The sequence below is a fragment of the Sceloporus undulatus genome, chromosome 1 (genome assembly GCF_019175285.1).
Source record: "Sceloporus undulatus isolate JIND9_A2432 ecotype Alabama chromosome 1, SceUnd_v1.1, whole genome shotgun sequence".
Lineage (NCBI taxonomy): Eukaryota > Metazoa > Chordata > Lepidosauria > Squamata > Phrynosomatidae > Sceloporus > Sceloporus undulatus.
The window spans coordinates 263,235,352-263,257,515 of record NC_056522.1 but is presented as its reverse complement, the minus strand read 5'-3'; the positions used below and the strand labels follow the sequence as shown (position 1 = coordinate 263,257,515).

General features: G+C 41.5%; 1 protein-coding gene across 4 annotated transcripts in view; it reads right to left on the bottom strand.

The window, feature by feature from the left end:
* Positions 1-22,164, bottom strand: part of RASSF7 (Ras association domain family member 7) — an 83,462-nt gene that overhangs the window by 31,494 nt on the left and 29,804 nt on the right. For 3 of the 4 annotated variants that reach the window (XM_042471060.1, XM_042471069.1, XM_042471043.1), the window contains exon 2: positions 1,190-1,343. In XM_042471060.1, the coding sequence (XP_042326994.1) occupies positions 1,190-1,292 (103 nt within the window). In that variant the 5' untranslated portion in view covers positions 1,293-1,343. Of the gene's footprint in view, positions 1-1,189; positions 1,344-10,950; positions 11,044-22,164 lie in introns of those variants that run through there. The other variant, XM_042471051.1, reaches the window with a different exon arrangement.

The following is a 22,164-nucleotide window of genomic DNA, read 5'->3' as shown; positions in this document are numbered from 1 at the left end:
AAATTATGGAACTTCAATTCCTGTTCTTCTTAATGACAGCACGGCTGCGTCTAAGTGCCACCATTGGGGAGAACAGGGCGGCAACCATCTGGGGATGGCAAGCCTGTGGATAGAAAGGGCCAACTGTACTACAGTAGCTTGCATGGATGTATTGCTTATGACCAAGGCAAGCATCAGTACTGAAGTGAAGGTTGAGGAAAACACAGCGGTCAAAAAATGGAGATGGGCACGGTACAGAGGTTGAGGACTTTGGTTTCCTCAGTTTGGTGGTGGTCGAGAAGGCAATAAAAAGTGGCTGGTTGGTGGCAATCTTATCTGTGACCTTTAGTGACTTCTCCCAGATGTGGGATTTGAATCTGGAAAGCCCTGTTTTTGAAAGACTGGGACATGAAGCCGTAGCACCACATGCTCATTTCCCAAACAGAACAAGCTCAAGGGAAAAGGAAGAAGTGCTGGGTAGACAACATGAGGAAAGAGATGAAGGACAAAATATGAAGGAGGATCTACTCAATGAAAGGACACAAAGTTCATCGCTCTGCTGGCAGACAAAGAGAAACTGAGGGGTAGCAGCTTGGCAGGTGGGGACATGCATGGTAGGCAGGAGTGGGCACAGTTTCATGCTAAGCTACTCAGTTCCAGAACTTTCTGAAGGGATCCTCTGCACAGCCACAATAACCCAATTGTGTGAGGCACACAGAAGAAGCAGTGGCAGTGCTGTCAAACTGTGGAAACAAGTCTTCAGCAGAGAATCTACGTGTATGCCCAGATACAGGAATGATTTCCATACCAGCAAGTCAATGCTCAAACCAATCTCTTCATACAGAGTTCAGTTATTCTACTTCTAAATAGCAAAATGTTGACAGCCTTTGGGCAATTTAGCTGTGTAAATAAATCTTGTAAGCTTCTCACATGAACGCAGGTATCAATGCTATTCATTTATTACATAGGAACAGTCCTTGCTTACATAATATGGATGTGACCATTCAGAGGTGTGAGTAAAGCACTAGTCTGAAATAAGGATTTTAAAGCAGAAATTCAGGCAAGAAAATGAAAACTGTAATTCTGTGTATATGTATATGAGAGTAAGTACCATTTCGCTTAACAGAAGTTGCTTCTGAGTAAACATACATAGGATTGAGGTACAGGCTTACTTTTAGACAGAAAAGTAAAAGAAAGAAAGATTACTTACCAATGGCACGTGCCAAAGCTATGACAATTTCCTGGCAGGTGGTCTGATCTGAGACACCACATACCACCCGCTGGACACCATCCACCCAGACCTTCAGCTCCATCACCAAAACAGCAGAAGATTAGGCTTTCTAGATCATGTCTGTGAGTCTTTCCTGCAGAGATATTTAAAAGAAACAAGAGTTTAAGTCTACGTGCTTTGATTTCATTCTCAGATGAATGCCTCAGTCTGCTTCAAGAACAAAAACAATAACTAGTGGAAATTTTAGGACATTTGGAGATTTCTAGTCTGTTTGTTCCAAGAGGTGGTTCTGTTTTGATTATTCACAGAATCATCTGGCTGAATGTGGGTTTTTTCAGCTGTATTTTCCTAGACATTCTAAGCCTTTCTTTTGGGGAAGATAGACAGTTCAGAACTATGACAGCTCTCCTCTTTAAATAGGTCAGCAATAACACCCCCCACAAAATCCAGAAACCAAGAACTTTACGTAGCTAACTACAATGATCCTGTCTATGTTTATGCTTGATTTCCCACAGATTGCACCAGGTTGGCTTAAACCAATGAAGAGTAACAAGTTTAAAGCACAGTTTTATTTTGTAACCACTCAGTCAATGCATTAATGAGCACAATACGTAGCCAAGGTGTAGTCAACCAGCATGAGAGAATTGAAGAGATCAGAAACTGTGCTCAATTTTAGAGGCTGTACTAGCCAGAAAAGGTGGAAATGGTACCAGATCACTTGTAAACAACTATGAAAACACACGCACAATGAATTTAACTAATAATAATAATAATAATAATAATAATATTACTCATTTAACTTATGTTTGCTTTTGGTAAATGTGGAGATCAACAGAGTCTTCAATAGCATGACAAGTCATCTAATCGACAGCACAGAAAATATGTAAGTGATAGAGCCTGAATCATAGGGATAACAAACAATATTTACATTAGGCTATGTGCTAGAAACAGGTTCCTGGAGACAGACTGAATGATTAACTAAGAGAACAGTAGAAACTACTGTGCTCTTTTCATTCTTTGCAGAAACTGTCAGACTGAAATGGCATACCACACACAGTAAACAGCTCTTGTTCTTTCTATGTCTTACTATTATTATGCAATTGGCTTAATTCATATTGCTTTTTGCATCAGAGATCCAGTATGGTAGACTGGGGTCTGAGTGTTGGACTACGATTCTGGAGACCAGGGTTTAAATCCCCATACAACCACAGAAAGCCACTGGTAGCCTTGGACAAGCTACACACTCTCAGGCTCAGAGGATGAAAGGCAAATCCCCTCTAAACAAATCTTACCAAGAAAACCCCATGAGAGAGTCCTTAGGTATAAGTTGGAGACAACTTGAAGGCACACAACGTTAACACATTCCTTTTCACTTTTATTTAAGGTAAATAGTTGTTGTGTGCCTTCAAGTTCTTTCCAACTTATGATGACCCTAAAGCAAACCCATCTTGGGTTTTTCTTGGCATGATTTGTCTAGAGTTTGCCTTTACCTTCCTATGAGGCTGAGAGGATGTGACTTGCTCAAGACCACCCAGTGCATTTTTGTAGTCAGGTGGGGATTTGAACCCTGGTGTCCAGAGTAGTAGTCCAACTCCCAAACCACTATACTGTGCTGACCTTAAACATACAACCTCATAATATAAAAGAATACAAACCAGACAGGTAGCTATGAAATGTTCTGATGTGAAACTTGCAGTGGGGTAAAAATGAAGATTTCGGTAATTTAGCATTTGATTTCCTCTATTTTTTTAAAGGGTGGCTTCTATACTTTGCCCCTTGTATCTCCAGCCCCCTTCCTCCATTTTTAGTTGTGTGTAAACAGTTCTAAGAAGGCAACTAACAGAACAAGAATTCTCCAGTTCAAATATTGAACAATGTGTGATAAGCCACCCACCAAAGCTATGAAAAGAATGAAGAACTGGAACTTCCTGGCTGGATATCAGAGTATTGGAATCCAGTTCTCAATACAAAGTCACCTTGGCTAACAAGGCCACACCTGAAAAATGTTCTTTTCTTCAAGTCAAAGTAAAGTGCAAAAAGACATTGCCTAGATTTTAAAAAAGGCACACACACACACACAAACTTGTGCACTCATAAACAAATAGCTATCATATCCAAATGCCTATGTTTCAATTTTGAGATTTAGGTGCATGTCTTCATAGAAGCAGAGAAATATTAACCACTTAAAGTTGCTGCAGAGAAAAACACACAAGAACGGCTAGAAATCAACAGTTCAGAAAATTATTTGTGCATTTATAAAAATGGACTGCTCTCTGTTCTGGTAAAACAAAGAATGGATATCATATGTTTTTTTCTTTTGAGTACTTTTTGAAGCTCTAAGTACTTGAGAAGGTCAAACAATTACATTAAATTAAGCTGTATATGTTAAGAGCTATAAATATTTTCATACATAGAAATGATCTAGACTTGGGACAGAACATGCCTATGAATCATCAAAGAGCAAATGCCAAGCTGATAAAGGTTGGAGACAAACAAGTTTGCATCTGCAACTAGCTGAGGACATACTCCTCATCCCCAGGAAGTGGAAAGCAGAAATTTGCCTGTGCCAAACTGGGGAAATTCAGGCTGATTTGGACAAAGGATAACAAAATAGTCTACAACAGGAGGCGTGTGGGAAAAGTTGCCAAGATTCCCTGTAACTATGCAAGCAAGATACAAGTTCAAATGTACAATTAAAGGACTAATAAGGTTTTTTCAGGGTGGCTTGATGTGGCTTAGTGGTTAAGATGCCAATTCTGACGATCGGAAGGTCAGAAGGTTGGCAGTTTGAAGCCTATGTGCCATGTAATAGGGTTAGCTCCCATAGCCTGTCCCAGCTTCTGCTAACCTAGCAGTTCAAAAGCATACAAATGCAAGTAGATAAATAGATAGCACTTTGGTGGGAAGGTAACAAATGGAATCATGCTGTCCACATAATCGCCAGAGCAGTTCTCTAACAATGCTGTCTCTTTGGCTTAGGAATGGAGATGAGCATCACCCTCCACAGTTGGTCACAACTAAACATTCATGTAAAGGGAAAACCTTTATTTTTACCTTTTTAAGGTATTTTCTAAGTTGCTGACCTATTTAATGACCATCCATTTTAAAAGATTCCAGTTTCATTTAATCAACTATAGGGCAAAATCCCCTTCCCCATGATACTATCATTTTCTGGATTCCAGCTTCTATACAATTCAAAAATGCTGAAATGTCTTTACAAAAGCCTAGTTATTTTCAATAACAACTAATCTTTAAAAGTAAAATAAGCAGAAACTGTTTTATCCACCAGACAGTCCCTCACCCAACTGGATTTAGACTTGGACATTTTCTAGCCTGGAATGGTCTCTAAGCTGTTTAAAAATAACCTTCACAGCTATATGTAAATCCCCAGCAGTCTGGACAATTCTCAATTCACAGTAAGTAAAACTAGCATTTCTTGGTACTGACAGACTCAGTAAAACATCACAATAATGCACAAGACAGGAAACATTCAGTGCTGTTGAATGCTTTTACCACCCGCTGAGATAGAGAAAAAATGTTTGTTTTCCTCAGCCACTGTTCAATGCAATAATAATTTTGTTATTTCAGTTGAATTAGGTTCATTATTTCACTGGCTTTTAAAACGGACACCCTTCCTTAATATCCTAACCTCATTCTCATTCAAACTGGCAATACATTGCAGGAGATTTTCAAGCAAATGCAGGATGCAGACAGATTCATCCGAAGTCCTCCCTTTCTACAGATATAACAACATGTGATTTTTGAAAAGTGCACTCCTTCTTGATAATTAGTTACTTATTTATAATATCTGCATGCTGCAAAATATCCAAGTGGTTCATATTAAAAATGTCAGTGTTACACTCAGTAGTTGTTGGCATAAAAGATTGAAATAATAGAAAATTTCGATAAGTACATTTCCATAAAACAACATCATCCACTTTGAAAAGTTATACATTAGATTAGAACAAGGACATTCCTATACATTAATTGGCAGAGCAAGAGCAAAGTCCAGCAGTGTAGCTTGACAGAGAAACAGTGTGGCTGCTCAGGTAAAATTGTACTACAAGCACACAAAGTAGGAAGTATTTGCAGTATGCCATGGACAGATACAACCTGTATTACATTTATACCATTCCACACAGTGCTACTCCAAGGAGTGATCCCTGGACTAGTGCTGGATCACAAGCCAACAGTTGCTGGTCTCTGGAGAGTTTCCAGGAAAGAAAAAAGCACAATTGTAGCTAGTGGGCACAAATATAGTGGTGGTTCCTGTCACACTGGAAAAAATAATTGCTGGTTCTACATATCAGATATCTCAAGAAGCAGAGATTTAGAGGACACTGATCTCCTTTTATTGCTCAGACAATAATACTTGGTTAGCTGAAGGTCAGTCAGTAACTCTATGGCAGAAGATCCTTGAAGCTAACTGACTACTAAAGAGCACTGCTAGCTGTATCTTGAGTGTTTTCTCCACATCAACTACAGCTTTCCCTACAAACTTGGAATTATGGAGAAAGGCATACAGCGGGACAACATGCTTCCCATGGACAATAAAAAGTCAACACATCTCTTCAGAAATCAAATATTGCTGTTGGCCACACAATGATGAGGGTAAGATTTTTGTCTCTGTGGAAGAATCCACTTTTAGTTCCTTGCCTCGCTTTCCTCACAGCTTTTCACAAAACCAAGGTTCCCCCCCCCAAAACCTCCCCCCCACCTTCTTGTTGTAGGAAAACTTTCCACCCAACAACCCACTTCAGACTTAATACATGCTTAGCAGCAACAGAATGAGTTCTTAAATAGGGGAAGAAAAGTATCCTTGAGCATTTGCAGAGTACACTTCTGCTGCTGCCCCTGAAAACCTCAATCGCAGCAGTCATGATTTTGGAAAGACTTAGCAGTTGCCCCAATAACAAAATAATTTTAGATGCTTCATTGTATTCATGGATATGTGTACTGTTTCCATAGCAAAAATCACATCCATGTTTTGTTGTTTCCTTTTTCCTTTGTTAACCTTATTGTTATACACTCTTTGAAAAACTTGAATAAAAAAAACCTGTGAGTACTTTGCTTCCATGCATGTCATTCACTGAAAGTTTTCAGTAAAAGCTTTCAGTCGGCAGCCCTTAATATACACCCATCCATCCTGTTCTTGGTCTCTTTGGTTGCAATTCTGACTAGTTTTTCTTTTCTTCAACTGTCAGCCAATCTGTTGCTCTCTCATTTTCTCTGTTCCCACCAATTCTCCCCTATATATTTGGTGAGGAGAGAGAACCAGACAATAGCAAAACACATCCAGTTTGCTTATCAACACCTGCATTTAATAATGTATTTTAGAATAGTTTTTCTGGTTACATGGGGGTTCTCTCAGGTTAAAACACAACACCATTCACAGTTTTTATTTATATTTATTTATAAATATTTATTTATATTTATTCACAATTTTTCCACTTCTGTGAGCAGGGTTTGCCCCTAACCTCTATGAATATGGAGGGGCAGGCTGTAACTAAGCAAAACCAGCACTCACAAGGAGGCAAAACACCAACAAAACAAAATAAAAAGCAAAAGTCCACACACCTCCAAACCTAAATAAACAGGAAAACACAACACATTAAGAAAAAAAACAGCAACCCACAAGCAATCTCCCACAGCGCAGGTAAAACACCCTCCTGTTCCCGGTCACTCTCTCTAGATCCCAGAGTACTTTCTACAAGGCCAGCTTGCTTGTTTGTTTTGGAGAGCAGGACATGCTTCAAAACAAAACATATGAGTGTGGCCACTGGCCACTTCCCTTTCTTAAGAATGCTTGCCCCTATGCCTTTTTGGAAACAAAGATGCTCCCAAAACCTGGGTCTTCTCTTTGCATCATGCTGACTTGCCAGTCAAAATAACAACAACATTGAGAAAACTTTTTTTTAAAAAAATCAAGAATCCTAGTGAGTCTTGTGGGTGCCAGAGTAGGTGGCCACAGACACACTCTTGCTCAGGAGGCCACAACACTGGGGAATGTAAATGGTTGGACTTACTCAATGTACTTTATAACTATTTTATAACTAGCTTGTTTTTGTTTTTATACTGTTGATCACTGGTATCTTCTTTACATCTGGGAAGAAACTTTTTCTAGATTAAATTCAAAATTTCTTTCAGTGTCAGTTTGGTGATCTCTAGTACTGGCATCAAACAACACTATTGAAAATGCATTTTAAAAATAATTTGTAATTTGTTATTATAACCATTTGTTTGAACTCAGTCCTTTTTGTCTCTTTTTCATAAGATTCCTCATTTCCTAAAAGAATTTCAGGTCATGCTGATAATTTTATTGCTATTTTCCACACCTTTCCTCAATCAATTATTTATTGCTGAAATATCTCTCTCTGAAAAGCACTCAGTGAATTAGTGTACATAGCTCCAAGGGCCTCCTTTTTTGTCACAAAGCACACATAAGATACTTCAGAATCCTTCTGGGTGAAAAAATGCATCTTTGCTTGTTCCTGTGAACTGGAGAGCCAACAAACATACAGAAGACTAGGAAAGCCACATAACCAAATGCACTGGTAGCCTCTTCAGAGAATAGGAATACTAGTTGTAATTGTTCAAGAAAGATAGCATTCTTTTAAAAAATCTTTTTTACATGGCTCAGCCTTATTCCTCTTCCTGTAGCAAAAGGAATGAGAAATGTACCAAAATTAAACAATTTCCAACTTATTCCTGGATCCGGAGACTCAAATGTCTCTTTTTTCTGCACCAAGGACTGGCATCAATGGCATCATAAACAACCCATTACATTAAGTGGTGGCTTTCAGGTGCTATAATTTAGGACTGACAGTACAGCCTAGTACTGTGCTTATTTTTGTCTACAGACTACAGTTGAAGTTTTAAATGTCTGGATAAAATGAGCCACTTCCTGAGAGAGTTAAAAAGGCAACTGGTGGGGAGTGGAACTGAGCAAAAAGGCACCAAGAATACAGAAATGTTTTAAGGATCCAGCACTACAAAAATAAATGTAGGAGGGAAAGAAGAAAGTGGCATTGGCAGCATTTCAACTAAGCGCCTGCAATAAATACTGCAATGCAATTAAGTCATTTCACATTTTCCTAAATAGTCTGTCCCATAGTGAATGGCAGTCACTGGAAAGTGAGCAAAGGAAGGAGAAGAATGTGCCATTTCATTTTATGTGTGTTACATGAGCACAGAAAGTTTTTAGTCTCTAACATCATCAATCATCTCCAATTTGCAATTTATTTGCACACTGCACACCTTTTTGACACTGCAATGAATCAGAATTTAGTCACTATGGTTTAATCTGTTGTTGACTTTTTGTGCACAATTTCATGGATAAAATGGGGAGGTCAGTGGCGGGGGGAGGGTTTCTAATTCAAAAACAGAAACCAAACTGCTTCTTTAGCAGGATCTAAAGATATCATCTTCAGAAATGTTAGGATAACAAAGTAAATCCTATAGCAACAATACTGGCAGAATAAGAAAGCACTAAACAAACCAAACACAAAATAAGAAAATAATCCAAGGAAGACCATTAGCTCTTCATTTACAATAACAGAAGTTCTGTTAATTCTCTTCCCACCCCTCACCCCTTCCCCATTAAAGCCAATGGTGCTAATCCCTCTTTTGTACTGATATCAAGATTTCCCAAGGGTGCAATATTTTGAAATAAGATGGTATGAATAGCCTGATGGGTTCAAATAACTATCTGACCACAATTCCCATGCTCTCTTTCACAATACTGCAAGGAATAATATATCTAAGTGCTTCCTAAGGTAACTCCCTGGAAATTTCCTGCAAAGATGCTGAGAAAAAAAATTCAACCTGCACTCTATGGTGGTCTACGTAGGTTCCAGTTCTTTACAGACACCTGGAAAGATGGACTGTGTGTGAGAGGGGAAGGTAGCATCTTTTATGGCCCTGTGGGTAAAACAATCTGGGGATCTACAACAGTGCCCCACAAAACAACATGAAAGCATGCACCAACAGCTACTCTTACCACAGTATGAAGACAGTATTTTTCACATTAATAGCAAAATCCATAATAGTTTGTGGAAATCCATGAATGCCAGCCCTTAGACACAGTGAATTTTGGTTGGCCTAACAAAGCTACCACCATGATGTGAGTATTGAATTGTATTGCGTTCTCTTATATGACCAACATAGCTAGCTACCCCCCCCTTTTTTTTTTTTTAAAGAGAGAGCAGGAGTTCTTCTTACTCATATGCACACATACAGAGGATTTAATAACATAGTTATAGCAAGAAATGAACACATGACTACTTAGGGTAGAAATGATTTACTTTATATGGTACGTGTTGAATACGTCAAAAAACTTCACACTTATTGTGTCTCCAAGCCTTACAACCACCCTACAAGGCAAACCACTATTTAATACTTCCACACTTTTCCTGCTACCTCAATAAATCCAAATCCCAAGATATTCCTTTCCCTGGGCAGGGAAGTGGAACCATGATGTGAAGGGAATCTATAAATCCAAAGCAGCACAGACTGGCAAGGGAAAGACAGGAAGGAGAAAAAGAGGTAATTAATACTAACTTGCAGCATCATGAAATATAAACTCCCAGAAGTTTTGACTGGGCTGATATATGATGCAGGGTCATCCAATTGTGGAAGTACTGCCTTTCCTACTACCTGTAGTTATAGCACTCATAACATGCTGTTTTTTCCCCCCAAGCCTGTTTACAAGGTTATACAAGAATGTACAGATTGTACCACAGCATCTCAGACCGCACACAAAGACAACAGCACACTTCTGAAGACATAATTTACATGCATCACAGAATCCATGTAATTTATTTGTGGATCTTGTGCAAGCTCTGCTAGCAAAACTCAACAAGCTTGCTATTAAACTAACACGGTATAATCATAACAGTCATTGAAAGCTACACTGCCCTAATTTTTTATCATGTTTTTTTTCCTGTTCTTTTGTCAGTTTGCAAATAGATTTGGAATAAAATACGGTTAACACTGTTTTCCCCATCTAATGCAGCAAATTTTTGCCACTGTTAAGAGATACTTGTATGCCAAAGATGATGCAATTCCACAAGCTACATTCAACTCAAAGAGAACAATTCAATTAGATGGCGTTTTCTCACCTCCAGCCTGTCACCAACTAATCCACCATTGAATCAATCTAGTATGAGATGCATATCATGTTTTAAACAATTTGTAGCACACCCAAGTCAAGGTTTCCTACATTTCCAAAAAATAAAACAGCAAAAGCAAGAGATCGTTTAGACAGGACTGTGGAGTCGTAGTTGGAAGCAATTTGGATGAAGGTGGAGTCAGAAGAAATATATTGACTCTGACTTCATAATAAAAAACTTACAGTAATATATGGCAAATTAATTATTTTATACTTATTTTTATACTTAATTAAATACATGTAGTTTATGTTCTATCAGTCTAAGTAGCCTGAAGTTTCATATGCTGATGGTGAAATGCCTTGTGCTACCTTATTACTAGAGTAAATTTGTGATTACTAATTAATACACATTTCCCCTTTATGAAGGCATTGAGAGACAAAGGTTTGGGCTACTGACTCCATAAGTCTGGTTAGGAGTTAGAAATCATCTCCATTTCTGTTTTTAGGGGAGAAGAGAAAGTCATTAACATAAATAGCTTAGAAAAATCTACACCAAAACAAATGCTGCTGCAAAATGCAGCTGGCCTTCAGTCTATTTGGGTATAAAGAGCCAGACATTATGTATACTTACATTGCCAAGTTGGAACATCTGAAAAAGAAAAAAATGTCCCACTTGACTGTAGCTAACTGCTGCCTTGCCCTAAGCAGTCATTCACCCTTGGCAATCATTAACCAGCATTCCTCTGTAGTATTTTCCTATGCACAATGTAAGAAAAACAGCCTTAACTAACATTGAACTACTCTCAATGCACAGTTGTTTTCTATACAAATGAGAAGGGAAGACAAAATGGCCAAGGTTCCATTTAATAATAATAATAATAATAATAATAATAATTATTATTATTATTATTATTATTATTATTATTATTTAATTTATTTCTATACTGCTATTCCAGGGATCACAGCGGTGTACAACAGCAAGTAAAACATATGTCATATCATAAAAATACAACAATTAACAATTAAAAACAATTAAAACCCTACAAAACAACCCCATACAAATGGCTGGATAGATGGAATCTGCCAATTACATTGCCAGGGGAGAAAAGATGACAACAGACTCATGGGGGAAAAGCCTGGCGAAATAAAAAGGTCTTCAGGTTCTTCTTAAAACCATCAAGGGTGGTGACTGTACGGAGCTCATGGGGGAGAGAGTTCCAGAGCTGAGGGGCCGAAACTGAAAATGCCCTCCGAGATGAACTAAATCGAGCATCTGGAACTCTCAAAAGATGTTTCTCACCTGACCTGAGAGTGTGGGGCGGACTGTATGGGGAGAGGCGGTCCTCCAAGTACCCTGGGCCCAAGCCATTTAGGGCTTTATTTCCTCTTGTGGTGTTCTGTGCCTTCAAGTCATTTTTGACTATAGTACAGTGGGCCCTTGGTATACATGGGGGATCCGTTCCGGACCCCCCACGTATACTGAAATCCGCGTCCCATAGTCCCATTGTCACCAATGGCGGTGTGCGTGCACTCGCGCCACCATTGGGGACAAAAGTCCCTGGCCTCCCCATCCCTTTCCCTCCCTGCCTCCCTCCTTCCCTGCCTGCCTCCCTCTTTCCCTCCCTCCCTTTCCCTACTTACCTTCTTTGTCGTCGCCGCAGCCGCTGCTTCGGCCTCCCAGTTGCCGCCACAGCAGGAAGGCCGAGTGGTGGCGTTGAAGGCCAAAAGGCCTCCAGGCAGCCATCCGGCCTTTCTGTGGTGATGGCGGTGGCGAGGAGGCCGAAGCCTGGCCTCCAGCATGGCCTTCGGCCTCCTCGCAGCTGTGGCCTCCTTGAAAAGTGTGGAGGCCGCGGCAGCAGCTGCGAGGAGGCCAAAGCCTGGCCTCCAGCTTGACTTCCTCACAGCTGCGGGTGGCAATGACGAAGAAGGTAAGTAGGGAAAGGGAGGGAGGGAGGGAAAGAGGGAGGGAGGCAGGGAAGGAGAGAGGCAGGGAGGGAAAGGGAAGGGGAGGCCAGGGACTTTTGTCCCCAATGGCAGCATGCGTGCACAACTTCCGGGTTTGCCCTCCGCGGATGCTCAAATCCGCGGAAGGCAAATCCATGTATAAGAAGGGCTGACTGTAACTCTAAGGTGAACCTATCATGAGATTTTCTTGGCAAGACTTATTGGGGGAGGGGGTTGGGTTGCCCTGGCCTTCCTCTGAGGGTGAGGGAGTGTAACTTGCTCAAGGCCACCCAGTGGGTTTTCATGACTGAGAGAAGATTCAAGCCCTGGCCTCAAAAGTTGTAGTCTGACACTCAAACCATTATGCCACGGTTTTTTTGTGGGTTTTTGGGGCTATGTGGCCATGTTCTAGAAGAGTTTCTTCCTGACGATTCACTGTGGCTGACATCTTCAGAGAATGCTTGCCTGGAAAAAGCTGGGTCTTTATATACTGTGTGAGCCTGAGAATGCAGGAGTGATTTGCATGTGTATTGTTCTGTGCTGATGGCAGTCCTCAGGCTGGGAGGCTAATGCAAAAGAGGATTTGTGTCTGCTAATTGGTGATCATTATCTGCTGGGAAAGCCTCTGACTCTGAGTGGTTTCTCATTTTCATTTGCTGAGTCCTCATTTTGCTATTCTTCAGGACTGGTAGCCAAATTTTGTTCACTTTAAGGCAGGGGTAGGCAACCTGCGGCCGGCGGGCCAGATGCGGCCCAGCGAGGCCTTGGGACCGGCCCCAGCCCGGTCCTGCTGCCGATTGCCGCCAGGGCCTTTGTGGCGTCTCGCGCACAGGGGCAAGGAGGGCAATTGTCTAAAGAAGCCTCTGAAACATGCATTTATATTAACATTTTTTTAAAAATCAGCAAATTTTTTTGCGTGTCCTCCATTTTTCATTTAAAAAGTGCCCTCCATTTGAAAATTTTGCCCTACATTTGTCCTGGTTTATGTATTTATTTAATTTTTAAACAATTATTTAATTATTTATTTTTTGGCTTCGGCCCCCCAGTTGTCTGAGGGACAGCAACCCGGTCCCCGGCTCAAAAGGGTTGCCTACCCCTGCTTTAAGGGTTTCTTCTTTCCGGTTGAAATTATCCAGATGTTTGTGGATTTCAATGGCTTCCCTGTGCATCCTGACATGGTAGTGGTTGGCATGGTCCAGAATTTCAGTGTTTTCAAACAGTATTTTATGCCCAGGATGGTTTATGGCATGTTCTGCTACTGCTGATTTTCTGGCTGGCCCAGTCTGCAGTGTCTCTTGTGTTCCTTGATTCTGGTTTGTACACTGCGTTTGGTGGTCCCTATGTAGACTTGTCCACAGCTGCATGGTATGCAGTAAACTCCTGCGGCTGTGAGAGGGTCTCTCTGGTCCTTGGCTGAGCAAAGCATTTGCTGGATTTTCTTCATTGGTTTGTAAACCATTTGAAGGTTGTGCTTCCTCACCACTTTGCCTATTCTGTCTGTGACTCCTTTGATGTATGGTAAAAATACCTTCCCTTTGGGTGGCTGCTTGTCTTCCCTCCTCTGGGTTTTCCTGAGCCTGACAGCCTTCTGATGTTTGAGCTGGAATAGCCATTAGCTGTAGAGCCCGGTCCAGGTGCTTCAGTTCCTCTCCCAAGAAGTGGGGTTCCAGATGCGTTTTGCTCGGTCTACCAATGTTTTGATTGTGCTTCTTTTTTGTCCTGGGTGATGGTTGGAGTTCTTGTGCAGGTATCTGTCTGTATATGTGGGTTTTCGGTATTCTGTGTGACCCAAACGTTGGTTTGGTTTGTGGATGACTAGGACATCCAAAAATGGCAGTGTTCCTTGTCAGCACAACTGCTGGGGTCCAACAACCCTTGTCAGCAACTCAAATGAGTCCTGGGGTTAAATCAGACCCTTGGAGCAGAGCTGGCATATTTCCAGAAGCCGAAGCGTGGCTCCCAGAGTCCAACTGGGATGACAACAACTGGATGTCTTCCAGGAACTGCAGCAATGCAGGAACCTCCAGGGACACACAGCAAACCGATGCTGTAGCTCCTTCTGATAAACCACCAGAGAAACAAAAGTCCCCAAAGTGCTCTTTATTCACAGTGCTATAATACAAAACTAGATCTCTCAAACTCCACAACATACCAATCCAACTCCTACTTCAAACCCACACCACACCCTTGCAACCCCTGGGTTTATATATTCTCCAGACCATGTGGTCTCCCAAACCCAGTGAGTTCAGGTGTGTAGCCATGCCATGTGTCTCCTCTGCAATCCAGAAACGTTTCATCATCCATGTCTACGTGCACTTGGACACTGAAGAGTCCTTGACACAATGAGCTTCAGCTGTGCTGTTCAACCTTGCCACTCTGCTGAATGCTCATGGCCAAGCACACACACATCAAGCATTTCCCGGTGTGCTGTGTTTTAACCCTTCAAATCCTGACATTCCTTCCTTTTCCTTTTCCTTTTCCATAGTGAACTGGATGTTGGGGTGGATGTTGTTCAGATGGTTCAGGAATATAGCCAGATCTTCTTCTCCATGGCTCCAAATGGTGAAAGTATCATCCACGTATCGGAACCAAGTTGTGGGCTTTTTCGGTGCTGTTTCCAGGGCTTGTTTTTCAAAGTGTTCCATGTAAAAGTTTGCTATCACCGGGCTTTGAGGGCTTCCCATTGCTACCCCATCTCTCTGTTCGTAGAATCCATTGTCCCACTGAAAATAGCTTGTGGTGAGGCAATGTTTGAACATGGCTGTGATGTCTTCTGGAAAAATCTGTCAGATGAGTGTCATGGTGTCCGTTATGGAGACTTTGGTGAACAGGGGGACCACATCAAAGCTGATTACTATGTCTTCAGGTTAAAGGTTCTTGATTTTTCCTATGAAGTGAGCTGAGTCCTTGATATAGTGGGGGGTCTGGCCTATATGGGTTTGCACCTATGTGGCCAGAAACTTGTCCAAGTCATATGTGGGAGATCCAATAGCACTCACTATGGGTCAGAGTGGAATGGAATCCTTGTGGACGTTAGGAAGTCCATATAGTCTTGGTGGGAGAGCCTCAGATTTGCACAAACTTTGTCTTGTGGTTGGCTGAATTAAGGAGTTTTTGATCAGGGTGTTCATTTTTCTGGTGATTTTGCTGGTTGGGTCTTGTTTCAGCTTTTTGTATATTGTAGGATCCAGGAGTTCTTGATTTTTTGTTTGTATTGTTCTGTTTCCATGATTACTGTGGCATTGCCTTTGTCTGCTGGGAGAATGATCCAAATTGAGGTCCTTGATGGCTTTTGTTTCTTTTTTGGTTATGTTGCTGGGAAGTGGTTTTGCCTTGCGCAGAATCCTTGCTGTTTCCCCTCTTATTTCTTCTGCTTCTTCCTCTGGGAGATGGTGGAGGGCGGATTCCACCTGGGCAATGATGTCTTCAACAGGGATTCTGGTGGTGGTTAATGCAAAGTTGCCTCCTTTCACCAGGATGGATGTTTCCTCATTTGAAATTTGCCGCTGTGTGAGATTGATGATGGTCCGTGATTTATCCAATGTGGGTTTCAGCTGGTTTTAATGGCATTTGTTGAATTTTTGTTTTTATCCTTCAGTGTGATCTGCCATATCCTTTTCCATTTTACTGTAGTTGAGGCTGTCAATTTTGTCCCAGTCTTGGGTGTTCATCTTTTGGCTGATGCTGAGGTGGAGTGGAAGCAGTTCTTTGTGTTGGCCAGTTCTTTGCGGGTGGTGTGTATTCTCTCCCATAACAGAGCCTGTTCCATCCTGTTGTAGATGTGTTTGGCTTGTAGATGCCGGCCATGAAAGCCTTCAACTTCACATTATGTCATGCTCTCCCTTTTCCTCTATACATATACAGATGAAGAGATTTTTCCTTCAAGCAATAGACAGGTTGCTTACCTGTAACGATTCTTTCTAACAATCACCTCTAATGCCATATTTCTAGGTTCTGCCTGTGCACAAAGCCAATTTCAGGAAGCTTCAGCAGATGAACTTAGAATTTTGGCAGGCACTCCATCCTCACCATCCAATCACCTACTCAAGGGGTCCTGCTTTCCCACTCAGTTTAAACGTCTAAGTAATTGCATCCGCAGTATTTGCCAACAGGAAAAGAAAAATCTACCAAACCTATCTTGCAACTTTGCATCTTGGGGCACTTCACAGAGAGATTTGTGGTGCTGAAAAAAATGAAAATATCCTTTTTTAAAAAAGAATCTGCTCATGGTAGGCCAAAATGAGGAGCAAGAGCCAAGCTGGGGTGTCAATACAGCTACAGTACGATTACACAGGAAACTGGAAGGCCCTAAGAAGTGAAACAGAGGCAAACTGGGTATCAAGAAACATCCTTGCAGAATTTAGGAGCAGGAAACAGCATACAAGCATACAATCCTGTTTGGGCAAGTCTAATCCCAGGTTCCATTAACACAGACCAGTCATAGTCATAACTGCCATCCTCCGGCCTGCGAGGGAGTTGACCAGGCAGGCCCAGCTCCATCAGGACTAGCCTGGAAGAAGAGACTCCTCCCTCCGTGACTGCCATCCTCCGGCCTGCGAAGGAGTTGACCAGGCAGGCCCAGCTCCATCAGGGCTAGCCTGGAAGAAGAGACTCCTCCCTCCATAACTGCCATCCTCCGGCCCGCGAGGGAGTTGACCAGGCAGGCCCAGCTCCATCAGGGCTAGCCTGAATAAATAAATCCTATTATTATTATTATTATTATTATTATTATTATTATTGGTGACCATGGCATAGGTACACTTCAGAACATAGGAAATTGCTTTATACTAATCCACTTTGTAACAAGATAGACAAAAAGCAGCTCTTCAGATGTTGCTGGAATGTAACTCCTATCAGCCTCAGCCAGTATATGGTTACTGTAAGGGCTGGTTGCATGCCCAGCAAGTTTAGGGAATCCTCAGTGTTCTCTCCAATCACTGATCAGAAATCATAGCAGGGATTCATCTCCTTCACAATCTTTCCAAATGGGCAGGGCTTGGCAAGAAATCTCTATCAGTAAGAAGGGGAACCTCTGTGGGATGGGTGTCATCCTGAGCCCAGATGTTCCCCATCTTTACTACAGGTATCTGGTCAGGCACTGTGGAAGCAGAGCATTTGACATTGGATTAGATAAGGCCTTTGGTCTGATCAAGAATGCTTCCTCCCTTTTTAATGCATCACTCACTTACAGAAATGAGTACTTCCTATGATGATTCTTTCACTGTCTTCTTGTTAACTTCTAGTGGGAGACTGCAAATATTTTTGGAGGGCTGGCCACATTGGCTTCAAACTTGCTGAACTGTAATAGCAAGGTGGCAAACACACTATTGTAATGAACAAAACAGTACTGATTTGGGTTTAAAAGGAAATCTGAAGTTCAAATCCCCATTCAGAAGCCTTGGGCAAGTCACTATCTCACCCTAATCTGTTTTTCAGGACTGTAAGATTTGAGATTTCTGAAGAATACTTCATACTAAACCTCACTGAAACAGAACAGCCCATGAACAATGCATGCAAACATTGTAAGTGCCTTTCTTCCTAGAAAAGATAGCTGGTTAAGTGGAGGGAGGGAGTAGAGTATGAACAGTTTCCAACTAACAATTTCAGGTTAAAAATGTTCCAATAGAAATATCAGTAGATTTTGCATCTAGAAATTAAGTGTCTCATTTATAAAGTTTGTCAATGACTCAGATTCTGGTGAACAGTACTCACATGTCTTTTGTAATACAAACTGGTCATTCAAGAGAGTGTTTCCTCCTTTTCTGTTTCCTGTATAGTTGAACTAAGACTGAGGATGGAGGGTGATTCTCAATAAACTCAAAGCAGACATGTTTCAGTGGCACCTTAACTACTAATAAAAAAATATTACAGTGTGCTCAGTTGTGGACTACAGCCCACTGCATCCACAAAAATTCATGCAACAATAGGTTTGTTAATCTATAAGATGCTATGGGACGCTTCAAAGATTTTGCTGCAAACGAACCGACTTGTTCCTTTGAAAGTGGTAACTTCTGAATCCAAGAAACTCCTTTAGTTGACAAGTTTCTCCAGCACTGTCAATCTTGGAGCACCTCTCAATAGAACAAGGGGTGGGAAGAAACTTCAATTCAGCACGCCCTGTTTTTGTATACTATCTAAACACATTAAAAGCTAAAGAAAACTATAAATAATAATGTCTAGTATCTACTTTTTTAGAATAATATCTAAACACATTAAAAGCTAAAGCAGTAAACATGTAATGTAAAAAAACAACAACACTTTTAACAATCCCTAAGTGTGTATATGGGGGATTACAGGGCTACTCTGGCGCCTAGTTCCTTCAACTACCACTTTCATTGCAACTACCATATTTTCAGATCTATGTTCACTTTGTGATTCTTCCCCCACCACTACTCACTAATCGTCCTTAGAACAAGCTGGACCTGTTATATTGTTGTCATACCTACAGCTGTAAAAAGTTCAGAAGCCTTGCTGAGTGGAATGGATAAGAAAGTGGCAATCTCAACTTTCATGCTTATTCGAGTAATTTTTAAGTGGGAGATCTGAAAGTGACAGCTTGAACTGACAACTGTTCATATGGCACATAGATAGAGTAACTAAAGCGGATAGAGTAACTAATACTATCGGTATTAGGGTACTCACATTAGCATATTTTTGTCTACTCTGGGGGGTTACAGACCGCCCGTTTGGGGCGGCCTGCACCCGCCCCTTTCCCTGCTGTATCGGGGCCTCAGCTGCCAGACTGGCAGCCTCCGAGGCCCCAATCCGCCGCTTTGCAGGCTGCGGGGAAGCGGCAAAAGGCCGCTTCCCCATGGCCTGGAAAGGGGTGTCCTTGGGGCTTCAAGCCCCAAGGACACCCGGCGACAGCGGGGAGGAGGAGAAAGGGGCTGCTTGGCCCCCTTCTCCTCTGTGTCGCTGGGCGCAGCCATGTAAAGGCTGCGCCCAACGACACAAACCCCAGAAGGAGCTCCGTTTTGGAGTTCCTATTTGCACCGCGGAAATGGCACTCTAGGCGCCCTCGACGGCACAAAGACATCACATCTGCGCTGCCTCGTTTGGAGGCGGCGCGGTCGTGATGTCGTAATGGCGGCGACTGTGTGGAATGGCCGCCACCATGTTGTACGGACTGGGTCCGTACTAGGGTTAGAGGTGTCAGGAAGTGACGCCCCCTTCTAACCCTAATACAGACCCAGTCCGTATTTTCAGGCCCGTCTGTAACGGGCCTCTGCCACCAAATTTCACTTGTGACTAGTGACTTCCCCACAAAATGGAACTGTTTTCAGGCATTTTCCAACAGCCTATTTTTTCTTCTGTTGCTTTCTTCCCTCCTTTGTAACCAAAATCAGGAGAACAGTTAGAATACAAGGCCCATTAATCCCTTTGCAAGTGCATGTATGGCTTATCATCAATGTTTGTTTTTTTTAAAATTTTATCGCTGGGGTTTAATTAAATGACTCCCAAGAGGCACAGAAAAACCATGCCAACATTCCACCCATGTACATTATGTACATGCAATTCTTAGCAGCAGGTCACATCAACAGCTGGATACAGAGAAATGTTACGCAAACCAGATGAGCTAGTGTGTTTACACTTAAACAGGTTCTTATGCAGATAAAAGTCTGCTTGAAAGAACAGGTATTTCAGGTTGCTGGAAAACATCAAGTCTATTCAGACAGGGCCTACCTTTTCAAAATAAAAATACCAGATCACAGAGAGAGCAAACCTCTTTATCTCACCCAGCTGTGTTGCTTTCTTTATGCTTAATCCATAATCCCTGGAGAAAGACACTCATTAACAAGGTACTCATGTCCTCCCTCCCCCTGCACATCCTTTGAAAAGGCATGATGAATTCAATTCAAGCTCCTCATCTGTCTTCTCAGGATACATTTGCCTTCCATTCTTACTGCATTCTTCATGGTGGTCCCAGTTTGTTACTACATAGTCCCTCTTGTAAAATATATACCAAAAGACCACTTTGGTACAGCAGAAGTTCCATTGGTATATAAAGGGATGACCCCTTGTTTGGATAAAATAAGAGGAGGGTGATATTAGTAATCTGAAAATTGGGTTCTTCGCCATGAATGTTATGATCTGCTTTTACTCTGCCTCTACTTTTATGGCTCATCAGGAGACTTATGGGCAGGTCCTGCAGTGGAAAGGTAGGAAAATCCTAAATCACAAGGATACCACCTCCCCAAATGCCAATAAAAATGTAAAAATATCTTATTCTGTCAGCCACCAAAAATAAATAAATAAATAAATAAAAATCACTTACACCAACAGGAGAACAAGATGGCTATTTAATATTAGCCAGACCTAGCTCTAAGTGTATTGTTGTTGCATGCCTTCAAGTTGTTTCCAACTTATAAATACATAACTTGGTTCTGCATTAAATTATCACATTTCATTTATTACAAGTATAGTTTATCCAGAAAATAATTACAAATTGCATGTAATTTTTAAACATTATTTTTTGTTAGTAATAGAGTGCCAAGGTCCTAAACTGTAGGTATACGTAAAATGAACGTCTTTAGGTTTGCCAGCGTAAGATTCTTACATAGCTTTTTTATTTCATGTTTCCTTCAAGTTATTTCTGATTTATGGCAACCTTAAGGAGAATATATCATGGGGTTTTCTTGGCAAGATTTGGTTCAGAAGAGGTTTGCCATTGCATTTTCCTGAGGATGAGAGCATGTGACTTGCCCAAGGTCATCTAGTGGATTTTAGGGTCAGGGTCGCCATAAGTCAAAAACGACTTGAAGGCACACAACAATAACAAAAATATGTGAACATCTCGTCTTAAACATTTCATTCATTGTTTTAAGAAGAAAATATTCTACAATTCAATGTTTCTGGGGGGTGGGATGGCTTTGGAGGAAAAATTTTGCCCCTCCCCCTCCCCCAGTTTTTTTCCAGGGCTTCACATCTCTATTTAGCAGAAGGCCAAGACCTATGTACTAACTTTGAATAGGGTGTGCTTGTAACTTAGCATGCACCAGAACCAGCAAATTTTGACTCAGCCTCTCATTACAAGCAGCATTCCAACCTGCTGACGAGAGAGATAAAAACGGGAGGGAGAGGCTTGATTTCATCCTGCCAGAAAGCTGTGCCTGGCAGTGGGAGGCAGCCAACAATACTGAGTAGTAATAGGATGCAGCAAGTTTCATTTTGTTTGCATCTGCACTTTGGTTTTTTTACTGCACTGTTTGAGGCCCATCCTTTTGCCCCCTTCATGGAGAAGAAAATGTCCATATCTGAAAGCACCTGTTGATTCAAGTTCCAAATGAAATCAAATCCAGGCCAAAACAACACTGTTGTGACCCTGCCTCTCCAAGCAGTGCATTTTAGTATGGAAAGCCAATGGTACCAAGAGATACATTATTTAAATATAAACGCCACAGGGTTGTGGGTTTTTTTAAAAATATATATATATCCTAAGTACAGATAGTTGATGGAGCAGATGAGAACCTATCCTTTAGCTGGCCTATAATCAAATGGGAAAGCAAGGAGAAACAATGTAGTGTGCACACACACATGCAGAGAGAGAGAGCACGAATGTGTGAAACATGACCTCAGTGATGCAACTAGGGCAGTACCTTGGGGTTGAAGCCAATAGCCCTTCTGCTCATTCCAAATGGCCACCCTGAGAGTAGATTGGTAATAGGGCAAGAGACACTGCATTAGCAGTAGGGTGACATGGGTATGCCAGGTCATATTGATGCCACTCAGTAAAACATCCTTTCTTTCTTTTTTTACAATAAATTAAAGGGGGTTGTAAAAGCCGCCTCTCCTAGCCACCAAAAGTTCAGAGTAACACTTCCTACATATTGCATTTTCCTGCTGACAGTCCTTCTAGTACTAATTGACACTGAACTCATGGTTTTTACTGAACTTTTATCTT